The sequence below is a fragment of the Strix uralensis genome, chromosome 27, assembly GCF_047716275.1.
Source record: "Strix uralensis isolate ZFMK-TIS-50842 chromosome 27, bStrUra1, whole genome shotgun sequence".
Taxonomy (NCBI): domain Eukaryota; kingdom Metazoa; phylum Chordata; class Aves; order Strigiformes; family Strigidae; genus Strix; species Strix uralensis.
Window position 1 is genome coordinate 6,222,928 of NC_133998.1, and position 19,744 is coordinate 6,242,671.

At 54.9% G+C, this 19,744-nt stretch overlaps 3 protein-coding genes and 2 non-coding genes across 9 annotated transcripts; 2 read left to right on the top strand and 3 right to left on the bottom strand.

The window, feature by feature from the left end:
• The first annotated feature begins 216 nt into the window (after positions 1-216).
• On the top strand, positions 217-3,712 carry GAMT (guanidinoacetate N-methyltransferase). Its single transcript, XM_074851463.1, has 6 exons — positions 217-991; positions 1,639-1,784; positions 1,865-1,928; positions 2,224-2,291; positions 2,579-2,689; positions 2,968-3,712. The coding sequence occupies exons 1-6, from the start codon at positions 805-807 to the stop codon at positions 3,106-3,108; spliced, it is 717 nt and encodes a 238-aa protein (XP_074707564.1). The 5' UTR covers positions 217-804; the 3' UTR covers positions 3,109-3,712.
• A 578-nt stretch (positions 3,713-4,290) lies between these two features.
• Positions 4,291-8,228, bottom strand: NDUFS7 (NADH:ubiquinone oxidoreductase core subunit S7). The gene is made up of 8 exons (XM_074851464.1): positions 8,120-8,228; positions 7,647-7,683; positions 7,324-7,389; positions 6,794-6,911; positions 5,924-6,103; positions 5,805-5,851; positions 4,972-5,060; positions 4,291-4,498 (listed from the first exon to the last, which is right to left on the bottom strand). The coding sequence occupies exons 1-8, from the start codon at positions 8,133-8,135 to the stop codon at positions 4,401-4,403; spliced, it is 651 nt and encodes a 216-aa protein (XP_074707565.1). The 5' UTR covers positions 8,136-8,228; the 3' UTR covers positions 4,291-4,400.
• Positions 8,229-8,380: 152 nt separating this feature from the next.
• On the bottom strand, positions 8,381-8,454 carry TRNAN-GUU (transfer RNA asparagine (anticodon GUU)). Its single transcript has one exon. It is a non-coding gene; the product is annotated as a tRNA-Asn (tRNA).
• A 195-nt stretch (positions 8,455-8,649) lies between these two features.
• On the top strand, positions 8,650-8,722 carry TRNAF-GAA (transfer RNA phenylalanine (anticodon GAA)). Its single transcript has one exon. It is a non-coding gene; the product is annotated as a tRNA-Phe (tRNA).
• A 963-nt stretch (positions 8,723-9,685) lies between these two features.
• Positions 9,686-19,502, bottom strand: PWWP3A (PWWP domain containing 3A, DNA repair factor). 5 transcript variants are annotated; one of them, XM_074851317.1, is made up of 15 exons: positions 19,432-19,502; positions 18,422-18,517; positions 18,066-18,157; positions 17,635-17,705; positions 16,193-17,209; positions 15,531-15,653; positions 14,728-14,798; positions 14,162-14,238; positions 13,612-13,672; positions 13,045-13,120; positions 12,867-12,917; positions 12,002-12,432; positions 11,107-11,195; positions 10,774-10,892; positions 9,686-9,820 (listed from the first exon to the last, which is right to left on the bottom strand). In XM_074851317.1, the coding sequence occupies exons 2-14, from the start codon at positions 18,476-18,478 to the stop codon at positions 10,814-10,816; spliced, it is 2,295 nt and encodes a 764-aa protein (XP_074707418.1). In that variant the 5' UTR covers positions 18,479-18,517; positions 19,432-19,502; the 3' UTR covers positions 9,686-9,820; positions 10,774-10,813. The 5 variants fall into 5 exon arrangements, with proteins under 5 accessions (XP_074707418.1, XP_074707417.1, XP_074707414.1 ...); XM_074851316.1 differs by having other exon boundaries at positions 9,686-10,077; XM_074851313.1 differs by having other exon boundaries at positions 9,686-10,892.
• Positions 19,503-19,744: the final 242 nt, after the last annotated feature.

Genomic DNA, 19,744 nt, shown 5'->3' on the forward strand with positions numbered 1-19,744 from the left:
GCGCGCTCGCGCTCCCTCAGCGCCACCAACCGCCGCTGCGCGCGCACCTGCCCTCGCTACGGGGTCTCCGGGGCCGCGCCCAGGGAGGGGCGGGGCGGGGCGGGGCGGCGCGCGGGGGCCGACGGGAAGGACAGTCCGCCCGCCGCACGTGCGGCCGCCGCGGGGGGGGGGACGGGGCCGCCGGGGCCTCCTGGGGCCTCCCGGGGCCGCCCGGCCGGGCCGGTGCGTGGCTCAGCGGTGGCTGCAGCCCCCTCCTCCCCCCCCCCCGGGAGCCGCCCTCCCCCCCGCGCGGTGCGGCGCAGCCCGGTTCTGCCGTGGGGGTGCGGCTCGTCCCGGCCACCGAGGAGCGTGGGGCTCAGCACCGGGCCCATCCCCGGGGCACGGCCCATCCCCGGGGCACGGCCCATGGGGAAGAACCCTCCGTGTGTCTGTGTCTGTGTGTCCGTCCCACCACGTGCCAGTGGTGCCCACCCCGGCCATGCCCAGCGCGGTGCCACCGGGAGCGGGGCCCATCCCTGCACCCCCCCAGCCCCGCTTTGACGGCGGTACCGGTCGCTCCTGCCGGCCGTGCCGGTGCAGGCAGCCGTGTGTGGCCGCTCCATCCTGCCGGCCCCCGCGGTGCCCCCCGGCCGCCCCCGCTCCCGATAAGGGCTCCCTTTCCCCCAGAAAGGCCCCAGCCCGCTGCGCACACTCAGCACTTTTCCAGCCCTGGCTATTTAAAGGCGGCCAAGGCCCGGGTGGCCCTTTCCCTCCCCCAGCCCCGCCGAGCCGCTGGACCTTCCTCCCCGCCGCCGCGGCCCAGCCATGAGCACCCAGGCGGCAGCCGCGGGGCCGATCTTCGCGGAGGGCGAGGATTGCCGGGCGGCCTGGCGGGAGGCGGCGGCCGGCTACGATGCGCCGGACGCGCACCTGGAGATCCTGGGGAAGCCGGTGATGGAGCGCTGGGAGACTCCCTACATGCACTCGCTGGCGGCCGTGGCCGCGTCGAGGGGTAACGGGGGCCCCGTGGGCTCGGGGCCGTGCTGGGAGGTTCCGCTGGGGCGTGGGGAGTGGGCAGCTTTCCCGTGAGTGAGCAGTGTTGGGGGGGTGTTACTGTTGGGGGACCCCACTGCTTGCGCCCCGCTCGCCGCCGGTGCTCCCCACGCAGCAATGGTGGGAGCGGGGCCGCGGTGACACTTGTGCTCTCGTGTCAGGGTGACACATTCCCAAAAGGGGTTTGGGCCGCGGGGGGGGTGATGCAGCCGTGCGCGGGGGCAGAGCACAGCCCGGCCAGGACCTGCTGCTTTTCGGGCTGCGTTTCCCACATGCCGGCGGTGGGAGGGTTTCGGCAGCGCCGCAGCGGGCGGTTGCTTGTTCCCGCTGCAACTGCTCGGGTGGGGGGGGGTTGGTGGGGGCAAAGGGCCGCTGCGCAGCTGGGGAGGCAGCGGGTGACAGGGACACGGGGCTGCTCCTGGCTTCTCACCCCAGTGCGGGCAGCACCACGCCTTCCCAACCTGCGCCAAAAAAACCCCAATTCGGGGGAAGAACGGGGCAGCATTTGGGGCTGGGGGGACTCTGAGGTGGAGAAAAAACAGGGCTTTGCGTGTGCTGGGCTTGGGAGGCACAACCCGCCCCCCCCAGCTGCCCTCTTGTCCCCAGGCGGCCGTGTGCTGGAGGTCGGCTTCGGCATGGCCATCGCCGCCACCAAAGTGGAGGAGTTTGACATCGAGGAGCACTGGATCATCGAGTGCAACGAGGGGGTTTTCCGGCGGCTGGAGGAGTGGGCCAAGACGCAGCCGCACAAGGTCTGGGGGGGGCCGTGCCGGTGTGCGGTGCCGGCGGGTGTCGGTCGCCGGAGCTCACGGCTCTGCCCTCCCACCCGCAGGTCGTGGCCCTGAAGGGGCTGTGGGAGGACGTGGTGCCGACGCTGCCGGACGGGCACTTCAGGGGTGAGGCACCGCGCAGCCGAGCCCGGCGGGAGCGGGGAGGGGGGCGGTGGGGTGGGGGGTCGCCACGGCAGAGCCCAGGGTGCAGGCGAGCTCCCAGCTGGTGTCCCCGGGGAGCGGCACCTTGTTCTGGGGAGCAGCACATCGCCGCCTCTCGGGTTGAAGACACGGGGTGCAATTTTAAATAGGGAAAAAATAGTAACAGGCCACGACAGGGACCTTCCCCCCGGCACGTGAGCCCCACCGGCGCCTCGGTGGTCTCTCCCGGCTAACGGACCGTCTCCGGTGTTCCCGGCAGGGATCCTGTACGACACGTACCCGCTGTTGGAGGAGACCTGGCACACGCATCAGTTCACCTTCATCAAGGTAACGCGGCCGGGTGCAGCACCCGCACCTCCCACTGCCCCCCCGTGAGGGGCCGGAGCCCCTGGCTCGGGGCGGGGGGTGGTCTGGGGGAGGTGGGGGCACACAGGGCGGGGAGGAGAATTTGGGAGCTCAGGAGTCAAAGCCAGAGCTGGGCTGTGCAGCCCCCGCCAGCCCCGCGCCCTCCCTGACTGTCCAGCTCTGCGGGGATTCCTGAGAGCCTGGAGGGGGCTGGGTGCCGAGTGCTGGGTGCTGGGTGCTGAGGCCGCTCCCCCCCGTTCCCGTTGCAGGATCACGCCTTCCGCTTGCTGCAGCCCGGCGGGGTCCTCACCTACTGCAACCTGACCTCCTGGGGGGAGCTGCTGAAGACCAAGTACACCGACATCGAGCAGATGTTTGAGGTGAGCACCGACCAGTTCCCCGGCTGGTGAGGGCCTGGCACCCCCAGCCCAACCCGGGCTCCCCAAAGTTGCCCGGTCAGCCCATGCACCCCCCTGCAGCCCCCGGTGCTTTGTGCCTGACACCGCGGCCGTGGAGCAGCACGAGCCAGAGCGCTCTGCGACCGTTTATGTCATCGGTGACGGCTCACGGGGAACGTTGGAGGGAACGTCTGAGGGGTTTTGCCCACAGCAGCCCAGGATGGGGCTCTCCCGCCATCGCTGCTCCTTCCCTCCCGCAGGAGACCCAGGTGGCGCAGCTGGTGGAGGCCGGGTTCAAGGAGGAGAACATCAGCACGACAGTGATGGACCTGGTCCCCCCCCGGGACTGCCGGTACTACTCCTTCCACAAGATGATCACACCCACCATCGTCAGGCACTGAGGGTGCCCGGCTGGCGCCGTCCCTCGGGGAGGGGAGGCTGATCACGCGCCCTGTGAGGAGGAGAAGAGCTCTGCTCTCCTCCGATGCGATCGAGAGAAGGTTGAAGCTGATTTATCTGGAGGGGATGGGGGCTCTGGGTCTCCACGGGACCTCCTGGACACGAGGACTCGAGTCCTGGCCCCACTGTGGATGTCACAGGCCCGGTGCAGCCCCCTGCCCCCAGGGCTCTGCTCCCGACTCACCCTCGTCTCCTCAATTAAGCTGCAATTCAAGAGCATCTTCAGAGCCTTTAGTCAAAGGGGTTCAAGGATGAGCCATTTCCTCTAAAAACTGGATCATTTTTAGAAATCATAGTGGGGGGAATTGCCCTGCACAAGCCAAATAATCTAAACCAGGCAGGAGAAGCGGGGGAGGACAGGGCAGTTGGAGGCATTTCGGCTGCTCCTGGAGCAACCCCCCAGCGAAGTTTCCCCGATACTTTTGGCTAAAGCCCATCGTAGCAAGTTCTGATCCTGACGCCCTCCACGCACTTCGATAGCGCGTAAGTGACGCTTCCCCTCTCTACCCAGAAGGGATAAAATCCATTAAAAAGGAATGAAACACACAGCGGCTGTTTCAGAGCAGTTTATTTGTCTTTCAAAAGCGCGTGTGTGTGTAATTCTGCCGCGAGTTCCCCGGCCCGGGCTGCCGGGAGAAGCCCACATGGGGGTCCTGGGGACGCAGCCAGTACCAAAACCTACCCTGGGCTGCCTTATTCCTACGCTGCTGAGGAGTGTCGCAGCAATTAGTTTTATTAGTCATATTCTGATTTGATGCATTCACATTTTACTTATATAATTAATTTCTGGCTGCTGTGCACACAGGTAAAGGATTTATTAGATCCTTTGTAGGAATTATAAACAAAAAGCAGGTGGTAAGAGACGAGCTCGGAGGCCTCGGGGTTCTCCTGGCCACGTGTTGGTCTCAGAACTTCCTAACGAAGCCACAGAGCGAGTCCCAGTTTTCTGGCAAAGTTTATGTCACGAAAGGTAACTTCAAGCATTCTCCTTCCCTCGCAGGCTACTCGGACCAGAAAACACCACACGGGATGTTACCAGAATTCAACTCCCGCTTTTTAATTCAGTTTTTAAACGAGCTAAAACGCTTTAGGTAAGAGGGATGTATTAAAGACAAAAGAGCGTCTTAACCAGGTCAGGTTTTATTGGAAGGCTTGTGAGGATCCAGGTTTCTTGTGCGTAGGATGCAAGCAGTGCCCCGGGGGGGCCGTCAGTGGGCAGGTCAGAAACAAGAGGCTATTTCCTGTACCAGATCTGAATCTTCTTCTCCCGTTTGATTTTCTTCTGAAGCTGCAGGATTCCATACAGCAAAGCTTCAGCAGTAGGTGGGCAACCTGAGAGAGAGAAAAAGGAAGCCCGCGGGGCTGCGAGCCGCACTGAAGCGTAGCCAGCAGCAGGAGAACCGACAAGCCACGGGTGTTACCCCAAAGCAGCCGCGACTGCCCTTGGGCTTTGTGTGTGTCGCAGGCTGTGGAGTTCATCAAAGCAAGAGGGCTTTAGTTAAAGAAACGAAAGCGATGGTGTTTTTCAAAAAGGTCTTTATAGCAGGTAGAAACGCTCGGCTTTGAAGCAAGGTGGTATCTCGCAGGAGAGCGCGTGCTTGACTAAACTACAGCCCCCACTTTACACAACAGTCTCCGGCGAGTAACATCGCCAGAACTCGTGTCCTGGAAACCCCAGGCAGACCCTGGCGAAGCACCGGCAACTTCAGCAGCACAGTTTGAAAGGGAAAGATCTTCAGGAACTCCACCGAGCACCGTCCAAAACCGACTGCGGCCCCGCCCTGGCACGCGGAGCTCGTTCCTACCTGGCACGTAGATGTCCACCGGCACGATGCGGTCGCAGCCCCTCACCACGGAGTAGGAGTAGTGGTAGTAGCCCCCGCCGTTGGCACAGCTGCCAGAGACGGGCGGGCGTCAGCGCCTCCAGAAGGCGGCTCGGCAGCCCACGGGATGGACGGGCAGGAGCAAAGGAAAAGGGGAACCCGGCTCCATGGAGCCGCCGGACAGATTTTACAACAAGGGGTGGAGCAGAGGCTGAGGTTTACACCGTGGCCACTCAGCCTCTTTGCAAGCCCTGGCTGGAAGGCAGAGGCTCCGCTCGCAGGCGGAATCAAACTAAACCGAAGCATTTTCAGCGCTCCTACGCAGCAGGCATTCAGAGGGTCCTTCCTCTCTATTTTATTTTGCCACATCTGCACAGACTCGTTCTGTCCCCTCCAGGCCCTGGTGAAACGGCCCCAGCAGCTCCGGGGGATGGATGAGTTGTCAGTTCCACCAGGCCAGAGCTCCACGGAGCTCAGATTTCACGCTGCGCAGCAGAAGCGTTTTGAACGCTTTTGTCTAAATGCAAATTCTGAGATTCTGGACATATAAAGTCCCCAGAGTCTGACAGCTGGAAAAACCCCAGAATCTCTCTCTGGGAAGACTTTGCAGTTCACAGTGACTTGACAGACATCGTTCTCCTCGCCCTAATCAAAGGGAGTCTTTATGTTTCATTCGTAACAAGGCCTCTTTATAGAATTTAAGGGGTTGGAAATACAAATGAGAAGCGGGTTCCCTCCCTTCACCTCCCCGCTCAAGCAGAGACACCGGATTTCTCCCACAGAGCGTGAGGCGATCGGGATGTGCCGGCACTTACCTCCCCATGGAGACGACGTAGCGAGGCTCCGGCATCTGGTCGTAGACCTGCAGAGCAGAGACATTGCAGCCCCGCCGCCCAGCGTGCGGCCCCGCGCAGCCACCGGCCGCAGCTCGTACCTTCCGAAGAGCCGGAGCCATTTTGTTCGTCAGGGTGCCGGCCACAATCATGACGTCGGCTTGCCGGGGACTCGCGCGAAACACCACCCCAAAGCGGTCCATGTCGTAGCGAGGAGCCGCCATGTGCATCATCTCCACGGCGCAGCAGGCCAGGCCAAACGTCATCGGCCATAAGGAGCTCTGCGGCAGAGAGAGGCGGGTTACGGGTCAGGAGGCCGACAGCAGGAGCTGGGACCCTGCGGGGGTGACTCAGAGCAAGAGTCGATCAGACAGAAAAGGAAACAGAACAAGAAAAGTTTCAAGGTCTGTTTAGTCAGAGCATTGTCAATGGAAACGGTGTTTGCTGCTGCTCAGGAGAGCAAAACCCACGGCTCTGGGGAAACAGATGTGTAGAGATCTGTGCATCTGCAGCCCCAGAGGTGCTTAACACACCCCGAGCCGCAGACGCTCCCCTTCACACCTCACTCTGCTAAAGCAGCCGCCCCGGGAGCCCCGCACCAGGGCGGCGGTGACTGCAGGAGGCAAAACTCAGCTAGGCCAGAGCACACGGGCCTCGGGGCAGCCTCACTCGGGCTCCTTACAAGGGCTGCGTGAAAGCAGAAAGTGCCTCCTGCTTGTTCCTGCAGGACAGCTCTGCTCAGCCAGGCAGCCCGCGCTGCCCCGCACCACCCGCACGTCAACGCGCCTCTCTCCCGCTCGGACACGGTACCCCAAATGTCAACCTCTGGCAAACAAACTTGGCTATTTCCCCGTGGGGAACCTTGAGCCTATTTTTATCCCGAGGAGGAGATGGCTCAAATCCATCTCCCAGCACCTCAAAGCCTCTGATACCATTTCTCCCCAGCGAGCACGACAGTTTCAGCAACTCACCCTTCGCGCCCAGTTGATCAGGTCATCGAGTTTGGTGACAATATATTCACCCCTGCTACTGGGGACGTAGGACTTTTTCTGGACAACAGTCGAGCTCTTCTGCTGGACTTGGACAGAGCTGAAGACAAAGGGCGCAGTAGTATCAGTCTCCAATTATTTAGTGTAACTGCAGAACACAATCATTAGCCTTAAGCAGCTGTGATCCCATAAAGAATCTGTGGTACGTTGCTATGGACAATCTCACACCCTCCGCTACCGCTCGAGCCTTTTTTTTAACAGTTTCTACCCCCACTGGGGGGGGAATCTGTGGAGTTTGTTGCTCAGGCAGAGCCCCTCTGTTCCCTGGACCCAAATTACAGAGGGTGCCTGGCTCATCCCCAGGGCTCACACACTGACAGCTAATCTTTTTTAAGAAGCGAAGTGAGGGAAAGGTTGTCCCGGAATGCAGCCAGAGCTACAGCACACTGCTGGTTTCTTCCCCTGCACCGCTCGGGAGGAAGGACACGGCTGAGGGACCCGCCGTGCGTTACCTGTCAGCGTGGTCGGGGGGGGTCTGGTGGAGCGGCCGAGGGTGGGCAGATGTCACGGCACCGGGCCTGCGGAAAGGAAAAGCCATCGCACCTCCGCGGGACACGGCGGCCCAGCCCCGCCGCGGCCCCCCCGGCCTCGGCCCCGCAGCCGAGGGACCCCCGCGGCCCCAGAGAGGGAGGAAGCGGCGCCCGGCCCGCGGGCAGCCCCAGCAGGGAGCCCTCTGCCCGCCCCGGGCCCGCTCCCGCGGGGCTCCCTGGCCCGGGGGCAGCCGCTGGCAGCTGCGGGGCTCGGGGGGGGCATCGCAGGGACCCCCAGCACTCACCGCCAGGCCAGCACGACACACCGGGGGAGGCGAAGACCTGCAACGAGAGAGCACGGGAGAGCTCAGCTCCGGCCGGAGCCCGTTACCGGGGAAACGGGACCGGCCCGGACCCGGGAGAGAGCCCAGCGTGGGACCCCCGCCCTGGGGACGAGCCCTCGGCTGCCCCGGAGGGGACGGGGACACCCCACAGCCGCCGTCCGTGCTCTGAGGGGGAGAATCACCCCGGAGGAGAGCTGCGGCCCCTGCCTCGCCTTGGAGCCCCCGGCCCGGCCCGGTCCCGACCCCCCTCAGGGCCCTGGAGCCCCCAGCCCGGCCCGGTCCCCCCCTCAGGGCCCCCAGCCCGGCCTCCCCTCAAGGCCCCGGAGCCCCCAGCCCGTCCCAGACCCCCTGGGGCCTCCCCCCCCGGCTCAGTCCCTCCGCAGAGGGCCGCGGCCTCCCGCCGGTGCCGGTGCCGGTGCCCCGGTGCCGCTCACAGCCCAGCGCCGCCATCTCGCCCGCAGCCCTTCAGGCAACCTCTGGGCGCGGTGCACCCGCTCAGCGGCCCGGCGCGGCTCCGGTGTCGCCGCCTCAGCGCGCCGGCGGGGAACGCGGGGCGAGCCGGGGGGTTCCGCGGGGACCCGCCGGGCCCTGCCCCGAGCCCGCGCTAAAACGAGGAGGGAAGGCGGCGGCGGCGGCGGGTCCCGGTGCCGCGGGGCCGCGGGAGGAACGGCGGCGGCGCAGGAAAAGGAAACGTCCGTCCCTGGGTGGGCTCGAACCACCAACCTTTCGGTTAACAGCCGAACGCGCTAACCGATTGCGCCACAGAGACCCGCTGCCGCCGCCGCCGCCGCGCTCGCCGCTGTGGCCACCGGGACCGCGCGGGGCCGCCGCGTCCCGCCCGTCACCGGGTGTGTCCCTGTGTCGTCCCCCCCCCACCACCCCGCCCGGGGCTGCGCTGCCCCCCCTGGGCCCGGCCCCGCCGGGGGGGGGTCACGGGAAGGGGGGGGGAGAGGGCTCCCGTGCAGCCGAAATAGCTCAGTTGGGAGAGCGTTAGACTGAAGATCTAAAGGTCCCTGGTTCGATCCCGGGTTTCGGCAGTTGTTCTTTTTCATGTTTTTTTTTTTTTTTTCCCCTTCCTGCCAGGCTTCGGGCTGCAAACCCACCCGCTGCTCTCTGTTAAACCACAAAACCCGCCCCCCGGTCTCCGTTAAACCCCCAAACCCGCCCCCCCCGGGGTTTCAGGTGTCGGTGGATGCATCGCACCCTCCCCAAAGCCTGCTCCGAATTTTTCTGAAAATCCTAAAACCGAACAGAAGCAACGGCGGGTTCAGAGGTCACACGGAGTGTTGGGGGAGGCAGCTCGGGGGAAGGAAGGTGCAGCCATGAAAACTGGGCAACCATAAGGACTAGCTTGCTCTGGGCAGGGATGATGTGTGCCAGTACCTGTTTTAGATAAAGCGCAGGAACAGAAAACACTGAGTTTGCTTTCTTGTACCCCCCCCCCGATGTTAAAAACCGTGAAACCGTGCCACTAAAGCATGACACTATGGTTTTACCCAATATACAGAAATAACCTTCACCTGATGCAAAATTCAGGTGGATGTGTCTGCCTGGGGGCACCCAAGGCCGCAGCTTAAACGGGGCGTTTGAAATCAATGAGCATGTTCAAACCAAAATACTGAGAAGCCTTTGACGATGGAGGGGCTGGAAGGTCCCTCCCAACCCAAACCCTTCTGTGACTCTGAAACTAAGCCGGTATCAGCCAAAAGGGAGGAGAAGGATTGAGATAACGGCAGCATGATTTGGGAGTTGGGCTTCTGGGGGGTGGTTTGAAGAAGGATCTTAAGGGCACTTGGGGAATTCTGAGGCGTGAACACACAATCACGTTTTAAGGGGAACCCGCAGCTCCACCGACCTCTGCGCCACCACGAACAACACCCGGGGGACCGGCGCCCAGGGCTGGGACACCCACACATCCCCCCCACCCTCGCCAGCTGTAAGCGCCCCAGAGTCAACCCTGTCAACCCCTGGTGAAAGCTGTATACGGTCACAGAAAATGCTTTAGCACTTCTCAAAGTTTTAATGAAAAATAAAGAATAATCCAGTTAAATACACATTCTATTATTCCTGCGATTTTGGTACTTGTGAATGTCCTTTTGACAACATGAAGAGAGATTCCAAATGCACGTGGAAACCTAGTTGATAGAGCACAGAATAATTAAAAGTGGAATTGAATGAATATATTTTAATTACTATAGCCAGAATACACATCTGTATCCCAATTTAAACTTCTTCCTTAATTTCAAATCATCTCAGTTCTTATCAGACAAGCAAGTAGATCACATTTTCATTATAATATAGAAAATTACTAATCATCGGGCTTTTGTCGTTAGAGTTCTCAGCACCACAAGTCTGCCAACAGCCCGTGGCGATGCTACACCTTCAGCAGAAGCTGCAAGGGGAACGACACATGATTAAATTTGATATTTAAATCAGATAAAGACAATTAAAACTAATCCTAAAATCATGGCCCCAAAAAACCCAATAAAACAGCCCTCAAAACAGTTTCACTTTTAAACGGAAAAGTGAATGTTTTGTTTAAGCAAACACTGGATTCCTTTTCCACTGAACTTTACAGCTGTCCTGTCAACAAAAACAAAGCCTCCGTTATTCCGATTGCATCCTTAGGTACCAATTTTATTTCCCACCCTTGGGGCCGCGTAGAGCAAGAACAGCCAACCCGCGGGAAGCGTCTCCAGACGGGAACCCCGCAGCGGCGCCGTCGTGGGGCAGCGCCTCACCGCGTCATGTTTGTCAGGAGAACACCCCCTCCTTCGCCAGGGATTTGGCCCAAATAATGAATACAAAACAGTTACATCAAGCAGCTCTGCAAAACACTTGGACTCTGTGCAAGTTGCACAGTAAGAGCACCGAGGGGGCGGGGGGGCAGGCAGCCGCCGCGGTTCACCGGCGGTTCAGGACGGCAGAGCCCGGGGAAGCGGCGCCGGGACGCGGCCCCGAGAGCGAGGGCTGAGGGACAATTGTATCTGAGGGCAGCACGGCATCACAGCTCTGGAGATACACACAGGGACTTTAAGAAGCAGGAATGACACGTTTTATACCAAGAACCACTTCACTATATACACACGCTCGGTGCCGGGATGACTCGGGGCGGTTGGCACCGCGGCTCAGACGCTGTCTGCAGAGTCTGCGTTGCTCTTCCACTTTTTTCTTTCTAGAATTTCTTCATCAAATATTTCTCTCTCCCTGCAAGAGATACATTGGAGCTCTGTAGTAGAAGTAACACAGTGAACAGTTTGTAGCGCATCGCAGTAACTCAGCAAATAATAATTTTGTTACTTAGGGAGAAAGCCGGCCTTTCCGCAGGGAGGGGACTGAACTCTCCCGCCCTTACACACTTCTCTGTATACACAGTGAACTAGGAAGAAAAATTGGGAGAAGACTAAAAATAAAATGATACCTTTTGCCCACAGATGGTCCTTTTATGTACTTCTCTTCCGCCTTCTTGTAATCTATGTCATCCACAGCAGAAATCGCATAAATGATGGCCTGGAGGAGTATTCAGTTTATTTACACTCGTGAAACAAAAGCTACAGTACAACCAGTGATGTGAACCTGCCGCAGCAGCTGAGCACGTTTTTAGAATAAAGGTTCCTCAGCCACTTAGGAAACTTGGATGAAGCTGCTTGTTGTATACCTGAAGTTCTTAAATAAATAATACAAACTTGTCCTTTATCATTCCCAGGAGAGTGTTTTTATAACCAGATTGAGACATTCTTCATAGCAATTTCTTTTTCTACAGAAGTTACTAGTGTTCTCCCAGGAAGGTTCCTCGGAAGAACAATAAGTAGCTAAAAGTCTAAGTATAAAAACAAACAATCCACCCCCCAGCACAAAGAACCCAAGAAAACCCACAGATAACTTGCCAAATTAAAGAGACCCAAAGCTTTGAAGAGTTTCAGAAGTAATCAAAACTCACCAGCAAGCGACCATTCTGCCTTTAAAAACATCAGATTACTTAAAGCTTCTCCATTCTGCCCTAACGGCTTAAAAATCAGCATTTACAATCCCATGCAGGAAGCAGGCAGCGATTCCTACTGGGGCTTGCTTTATTTTTTTTTTTTTCCTCTGACACATCATGTAAATGTATCTGTACCCCAATTACCAGCCCATGAACGTGGCTCAAGAGCCTCCTGCAGGGATTTTAACACTCTCCACGTCCCCTGCGCTCAGGCCGGGCCGGCTCGAACACTGCCAGCTCCGGGGACACCCCGCGCGTCGTCAGACTCCAAGCACCCAACGCTACTGTTACCTACTTCATCATTTACCTCCCTCAGCGTTTCACGTTTACTTACTTCGGGCAAAAGGACATCTGAAATAAATTTTATTCCATCTCCATTAATCCAGTGCAGATTTTTAGTGTCTATCTCATGATACACTTCCTTCAAGTAGTTCACTACAAGGTCTAACTGTTCTTCATCCTCTAAATACGTTTCAATGCAGGTCACGTACTGACTTGAATTCAGGAATTCCTTCAGCCACCGGGATGGTTTTCTGCTTTTCAAAATAGCCAGAAGATGCTCTTCAGCCCCCTTAGTCTTCACTATAAACTCCACTATCTTTTTATTCGCTTTATCTCTGGCAGCTCTTGTTCTGTCAGGGAGAAGTTTCTTGGAGGGTTTCTGAGGTGAAAGTTCTGGTGAAGACTCTTCAACATCTTCCTCTGACGTGTTTGGAAAGGCCATTTGGACCAAACCTGAATAACCCGCCTTCCTGACTGGGTAGCCTGAAAGAAAAGCCACAATCATTAATTCTTAAATATACAAAACAAGGGGCTCTCTCACACATACTTACACATGCAAATGTAAAATAAGGGACTTTCTGGGTAAGTGAGAAGTTTTAATTCCTCCCCTACCAAAGAGGGTAAAAAGCCACCACCAAAATCTTAATTTTCCATTAAAAAAAAAAGATTAGGGAGTTGAAACTCTGAGAGGAGCTCCAAAACACACTCTACAGCATGAAGTAACCAGTTACCTGATTGGCTTTAACAATCAATATTTATTTAACTTTTGTTGTGGGACTGAAAAACCTTATAACGCAGTAACGGTGCGTATGAAGTAACTTGGATGGGGTCTGATGCCCAACTCAACACACACGCATAAACGTTAGAGCTAAACCTCCCTAAAGGGAAGAATACAAAAAAATAATGAATTCACTTACTGATATCAGCAGCGAAATATTCCAAGAAGGATCCCGTAAAAGAACGACAACCTAAAAAGCCCAAAACAGGGTTATTTATGAGGTCAATTCAGCCTATGAAAGAAAGCTGATAGTTTTGGTGTTATCTTTTTTCTGAGGTATATCAGAACGGATGACACCATCCAACTCGTCCGCTTACCTACTCTGATGCGATAGTCAGAAATCAACTGGATACACCACTCGATTTCTTGGCGATAATCTTCTCTGGCTCGTTCCTACAAAACAAGAGCCATTGACAGTCCTAAAGAGAGAAGCCTGCTGAAGTTTTTCGGTCTAGGACCCTAACTGGGTAACAGAACCAGCTAACACATCAAAGTTTACTTGCAGTTTTCTGCATTCTCCTGAAATTCAACTGTCTGCCAGCCCTGTGCTGCGCAGCGGGAGCAGCTCTGTGGCACGTGGCAAACCCACAGGAAGAGCCCCGAGAACTGCCCTCCCCACACACGGGTATTCTCAGCAGCAGCCTCACCCAGATGCAAAAAGGTGTCAGGGGATCCCCTTCCTGTATTATTCTCCATCTTGCGGAGCATGAATATGTTTTATTACTTTGCTGAAGAGAGTGAGAGAGAACAGAGAGCCCTGAAGCCCCCAGCCCAGGCAGCTGCACCACACTCCTCCCGCAGGGCCGGTTACACGCTGTGGATACAACGGAATTCTTCCCACCACACGTACACGCTTGCAGTTACACGTTACCTCTAGTACTTACTATGAGCTCCTGCTTTTCTTCACAATCAAAGTGCTTCAGACTCTTAAGAGGTACTGAGAAACTTGATGAAACAAAGAAGCAGGGTTAAGGAAAAAGAAGCAGTTGAGTTGCGCCTCTATTTACTGCAGTTCTACACCTCCCTGAAAATTAGATTTCGTAAGGAATTTGCGAACGCAGGTTTTACTAGTTTGGGTTTTCATAATCAGCTAAAACTGTGGAATCTTTTAACAAATGAGAAGTACCTGGTTTTAAAACAAAACTAAAGGCCGGCCTGTGTTTCCAGAAAGTTTGGGCACCACATGTAAAAATAACCACTAGCTGGGTCTTTTTTTTTCCCTGAATTCCTGCCATAAGCGGCAGCTGTTTGACGAACACCAGCCTGCCTCAGGCAGCAGCGCCACAGAGCAAACCTCCTGACCCAGAGCCTCCCTCCGAGACCAACCTCAGGCTTAACTCCAGTGCAACGGCCCTGCGCCAGGCAGAGAGAGTGCAGGACACTGCCTGAAGGAAACCCAAAGTTCAGAACGCGATCAGAAGCCACAACATTTACCTTTTTTTCTTGTAATTTGTATTCTCTTCTATTAACAGCACATATGCCTTTCTGAGTTTCCGCCTCACGTATTTTACCTGTTGAGAGGATAAAGCCTCATTAGCACCCTAAAATCCCAATACCCCTACAGAGCAGGAACCTTTTCCATCAATATCATACAGCACACCCCGTACTTAAAGGAAGTTACACAAACATAAAAATGAAGTTTAAAGTATCAAAAATAGCAAGTTACCCCAACAGAGCATTTTTATTAGTACACAAGGACCCACCCTCTTTCTTTTATGGGCTGGGTACAACCACCCTAATTCAGGATACAAGATATAAAGGCTCAGTACTAATCCTCTGCTCCAACATAAACATAGGCAAATTAAATACATTTATTTTTTATGTGCTTTTTTCATATGTAAGTGTACTTTTATTATCTCTGGAACACTTCTGCTAGAAGATCTTTAACATTCCCAGCTCTACAAGAGTCAAGAAGGGCAAAAGACACTCGAGCACTCGCTCAGCTGCTCCTTCCCAGACCCCTGGCAACACCACTCCCAGGAGGCAGAAGCTGTTCTTACCACTGCTGGCCAGTAAGGGTAACTCCGCAGTTTGCACCAGACCAAAAGCCCTTCTTCAATTGATTGTGGTTCTATGATGAAAAAGAAAGCAATTTTTCTTTAAAAAAAAACACAAGACAAGACAGTTCACGTGCCCTCTCTTATCAGCCTCCTTCCAGGAGTTTCACTTCAATGCTTTTACAGGTTTCACCTAAGGAGACAGGGCACCCCCCCACGCCCCAAAGCGCAGCACCAGTAGTGCAACACAGGAATTTGGGAGCGTCAACCCCAGGCTCCTGCCCACCAACGATCTGCATTTCATTCTGTTTCAAAAAGCCCTTCTGCGGCATCTGAGAAAAGCATTTTATTCCAAGCCTGAATAGGGCTGGCTTCGCCTTCTAGAAGGATAGGTTTATTACCAGAGTGTCCTGGTTGCGGCTGGGATAGAGTTAATTTTTCTTCTTAGTAGCTAGAGCAGTGCTGTGCTTTGGACTCAGGATGGGGTTTGGCATGAGAATGTTGACAACACACTGATGTTTTCAGCTGCTGCTCAGAAATCAAGGACTTTCCAGCTCCCCGTGTCCTGCCCGTGCGCAGGTGCACGAGAAGCTGGGAGGGGGCACGGCCAGAGCCCTGGACCCAGCCTGGCCAAGGGAACATTCCCCAGCGCCCGGTGTCATTATTCTAGCTACTAAGAAGAAAAATTAACTCTATCCCAGCCAAACGCGGGACACGCAGCTCGTCAGCAAGCTAGAAGCACACATACCCTAACAGAGCACACCTCTCTTGGGTGAAGAACTCTAACAGGTACACTGGGGGCTCACCGTGATGTGATAAAATACAAGGAAGTTCCTCCTCCTCTTCCTCCTCTTCATCTACCAGAGCTGAGAGGCGAGAGAGACTCTCCGAGGAAACGATCTTTGAAGACAGGTCAGACAATTCCAGTCCTGCCAACAGCAGCACACAACAGGATTAGTAAATGTGGAATAACGATTTAAAAAGCATCAGGCTCAGAGCAGGGGAAACACACGGCTGTGGAAGTGACCCCACAGCAGTGCGAGGCTCCGGCTCTGTCACGCCACACACACTCTCCGTTCTCTGCCTCGGTGAAGGCCTAATATATCTGAAAAAAAGATTAAAGAGGGGAAGGAACAAGAACAGGCCGGTTTCAGGACTCTGTGCCAGCCCGTTCCTTCACATCACATCATTTCATCTCAACACGAACCGGACAGCAGTAAAGAAGCCAAGTGTGAAATGGCCAAGTCCTCTGGCGAAGGGTAAGAATCCCTGAAGCACAGCTCGTCAGCGCAAAACCCACCCAAAATGCCACTCTAGCTTTTAGCCAGGATTAAAGCGACTGCATTTTGTGCTTCTCCAAAAACTTACAACAAAAATTAAAATCAGCCATTTCAGAACCTCATTCACAACAGCAACGCTCAACAATCCAGTGGGATGAGGTTTTCCCTTCCCTGAGCAATATGCCCACCTTCATCTTCCTCAAAGTCAGGCAGCTGAAAGTGCTTTATTTTCTTCATAACCACGTGTGAAGTTTTCTTATTTTCCTCCTCTTTATGCTGAGAGGGGAAGCTATCAGGAAGTGTCCCATGGTTAGAAGGCCCAGATGAAGATTCAGAGCAACTCCTACATCTCCTTTTTCTGTACGAGGACACGGTTGCACCAACCTCTTCTTCTCCATTAACCTGTTTTAAACTCACTGGCGTTTTCCTTCCATCTAATTGCTCTGCCAGACTTCTGCTCTCACTACTGATGCTGCTTTCCAAGTCATCTGAGGCACTTGTACAAGAGGAATCCAGTAATGTCTTTCCAGGCTCCTTTCTGGCGTTTGCCCTCGGCAGAGGCAGCACCGTGTCAGACTTGCAGGGGACAGACAGAGGGGACCCCCCCTCGGCGAGGGGCTGGGCTTGATCCGTGGGGAAACCACTCCTAGGCGACACAGGTGATCCTGCACCTCCTGGTCTTTTTTTTCCTTCCTTCCTTTTTCCCAACTTGGGCTTAAGGGAGACTTTACTTCCTGGTTTGGACTTTGTCAACGAGCCAGGCTTGATTTTTTTCTGTCTTGGTAGTAATTTTGATTCTGGTGGTTTGCAATCTTCACTATGTGAGCTTGACGTATTACACAAGTCCCTAATACCGCACTTGGAAGGGTTTGTTCCACTTTCCTGTACTTTAGCACTCTCCTCCAAAATGAGAGAAGCTTTCTGGGTTTGGTTTTTTGTATCAGTCTTCAGGCTGGGGTTAGTGTTTTGTTCTGTTTTCCTCCTGGAAATCTCAGGCTCCAACTTTTCTTTTGAGCGACATCTGCATAAGGGGGTAGATGGGAGAGATCCCGCATCGTTCTCCTGGGATAACTGAGCGTTTGGTCCTTCTTCTGAAGGCGGCACTTGTTGGGCCGAGCCATTCCGATTCAAAACATCCAGGGCAATTTTAAGAGAACAGCGATATTTCAGTTCTTCCACAGCCTCACTTGAGCTATTCTCTTGATCTGAAAAAGAAGAACATGCAATAAATGCAATAAGCTTGCTCTGTATATAAGAAATAAATTTTATTTCTAGTACATCTTTTGTTTAAGATGCAACTTAACACTTAAATCATCTGTGATTCTCAAGGCAAAGCATATAGAGACACACAAAGCACAAGCTTCCAACGCCTTGTTTTGATGGAAGTACTCAAGTTTCTTCAACCTTCCTTCCAACACACTACACAAGGGAGGAGAAAAAGTAACTGTGCTCATGTTTAGTCTCTTTCCAGACTTTACAGATGGGATGGAAAGAGGGGGAAAGAAATGCAAAAAACCCCTCAATAAAAACATGAGTGAAACATCTAACTACTGCCCACCGGGCTGAGTTTTTGTGTATATTTTATATTCAGAATATATACAAGGCAGCAAATGTTTTGACATCTCCTCACCTAAGTTAGAGGCGATCTCTTCTATACACTCTTCCATCAGTGGTACAGCATCTGCACCGTTCACACTAATCCTGAAAATACAACAAAGCTGACTGAAAACGTCACAGCATTAAACACGACTAACAGCATGACACTGCTCTCATCCGGCAATAAACTTACAATATTTTTTCCCCAAAACCTGCACTTGTTAGCAGAAGTTAAGGAAGAAAAACCCCCATGAAGAATGCCAGAGCTAAGAGTCAGCGTGTTGTTTATGGACGTCCCAGGAGACAACTACAGGGCCAGCTCCAGAAAGGCAACGGGTTTGGGGTCAGTCGTCTCATCCTCCCGTAAATCAAAGATCTCATTTCACAGATATCTTCAGATAAAGGCACTACTCCTTTTTTAATGTCTAAGAGCACAAACATACAACAGTAACAAGGATACTTAACTGTTCATTCAAGCCAAGTATTTCAACTTTAAAAGAAGTCACATTCTCATTAGTAACAGATGTTTTCCCAGCAACTCCAGTTTCGCACAAAACCTGCATTCAAGAGAAAAACGTCCATTTAAAATCCCTGACCAAGTCTATTACAGGACAGATCTGCTATCAAAACATTTTTAATATGAACAGCACAGAACAGACCGATACTCTATGGCATCTGGTTGCAGTATTAGGATCTCTACAGATTAGCTATTTTTTAAAGCACATACATATTCACTCAGAGCTCTTGCTTACTTACTCCTCCATTTCATCCGTTTCTAAGTTATAGCCATAAAACTTTCCTCATTTATACATCTGCTTTACCTTTGCTGGCCATAAACGCTTATTCCACATGCAGAGAACATACTCTTGATCTGCCATGACTGTGTTTCACACACACAAGGAAAATTCCAGCGTGCTCTGAAGAAAAAGGAAGTAAGAGTTACCCAGTATTTTTGTCATCCTTTTTTTTTTTTTAAAGAAATATAGGACTTAAGTAGAACACCTATTGTTACAGTTACACACCATTTTACCTTTGAGATCACTGGACTACTCTTACTTTGCAAGCACTCTCCAAATTAAGTTCTAAGAGCGCCTCTTCCTATAGCTGTGTGACATGATGTCTCACTGAACTATAAGCGTAGAAAATGCTGTCACAAATAAACAAAACGCCGCTGCAGGCCTGCACGTCCTGCAGCTCCCTACTACCAAACCCTGACAATGGAGGCCACTTATCACACCCTACAGATCACGCCACGCTGTGCCAGCTTTTACACGCAGTTTACGATTGTAATTCGAGAGAACCAGCCACAGAGTTCTCACGGGTTTCTTAAAGACCCGAAAGGCTTTAAGAAAGACCCCTTAAGAGCATCTCCCCCTCCTTGCAAAGCCGAGGCCTCCGCGGCCCTGCCGCCGCCAGACGCGCTACCTCCGCACTGCGGGGCGTGGGGCAGGGACACAAGGCCGGTCCCTCCCGCGGGTTTAGGGAAGCTACGAGGCTCCAACAGCTCCTCCTCGCCCCCTGCCGCGGCTTCCCGCCGCCCAGCGCCGGGGACAGATAATGTTGGCGCGGGCCGCCCCAGCGGGACCCTCCGTGAGGAAGGGCCGGGCCGGGCCGTGGCGGAAGCGAGCGCGGTGCCCCCAGCCAAGAGACTCCCGCCACGCTGAGGGGACGGGCTTCCCGCCGCTTCCCGCTCCCCCCCACGCCCCACCGACAGGGGATGGGCCGCCCGCTCCCCCCTTGTCGGTGCCGGTGCGAGGCTCCGGGCCGCTCCCCCCTCAGGGCCCGGGGGGGGGGGGGGCGTGGGGGGGGTGTGTGTGTGGGGGGGTGTTACCGTGCGCGGGCCCGTCGGCAGTGCCGCGCCGCCCCTTGCCATCTCCGGCCGCCCGGCTCTGCGCATGCGCCGCCTGGCAACAGCCAATCAGCGGCCTCCACTCGCGCCTAGGGCACCACCTTCCCACCGCCAAAACACACACGCTCCAGCCAATCAGAGTGCCCGCTCCTCCGATTGCTCCCGCCCCCTCCGGCTTCTCCTCCTATTGGAGGGCTCGGGGCACGCCCTGCCCCGCTGCGACGCGGCCTTGATGGTGGCGTCACTTCCTGCTCCCGCCGCGGCGGTGACGTCAGGGCTGGGGCTGCGGTGCGTC

What these genes read in the sequence shown, in the direction of transcription:
- PWWP3A (XM_074851317.1), bottom strand. Translation starts at nt 18,478, where the DNA reads ATGGCAGATCAAGAGTATGTTCTCTGCATGTGGAATAAGCGTTTATGG. An exon ending in TGACTTTGAGGAAGATGAAG is followed by an intron (nt 15,654 to 16,192) that starts GTGGGCATATTG and finishes TGCTGTTGGCAG; the next exon opens with GACTGGAATTGTCTGACCTG. An exon ending in ACCCTTACTGGCCAGCAGTG is followed by an intron (nt 14,239 to 14,727) that starts GTAAGAACAGCT and finishes TCCTCTCAACAG; the next exon opens with GTAAAATACGTGAGGCGGAA.
- NDUFS7 (XM_074851464.1), bottom strand. An exon ending in TGTGTCGTGCTGGCCTGGCG is followed by an intron (nt 7,390 to 7,646) that starts GTGAGTGCTGGG and finishes TCCTTTCCGCAG; the next exon opens with GCCCGGTGCCGTGACATCTG. An exon ending in GGTGGACATCTACGTGCCAG is followed by an intron (nt 4,499 to 4,971) that starts GTAGGAACGAGC and finishes TCTCTCTCTCAG; the next exon opens with GTTGCCCACCTACTGCTGAA.
- GAMT (XM_074851463.1), top strand. Translation starts at nt 805, where the DNA reads ATGAGCACCCAGGCGGCAGCCGCGGGGCCGATCTTCGCGGAGGGCGAG. An exon ending in GGCCGTGGCCGCGTCGAGGG is followed by an intron (nt 992 to 1,638) that starts GTAACGGGGGCC and finishes TCTTGTCCCCAG; the next exon opens with GCGGCCGTGTGCTGGAGGTC. An exon ending in ACATCGAGCAGATGTTTGAG is followed by an intron (nt 2,690 to 2,967) that starts GTGAGCACCGAC and finishes TCCCTCCCGCAG; the next exon opens with GAGACCCAGGTGGCGCAGCT.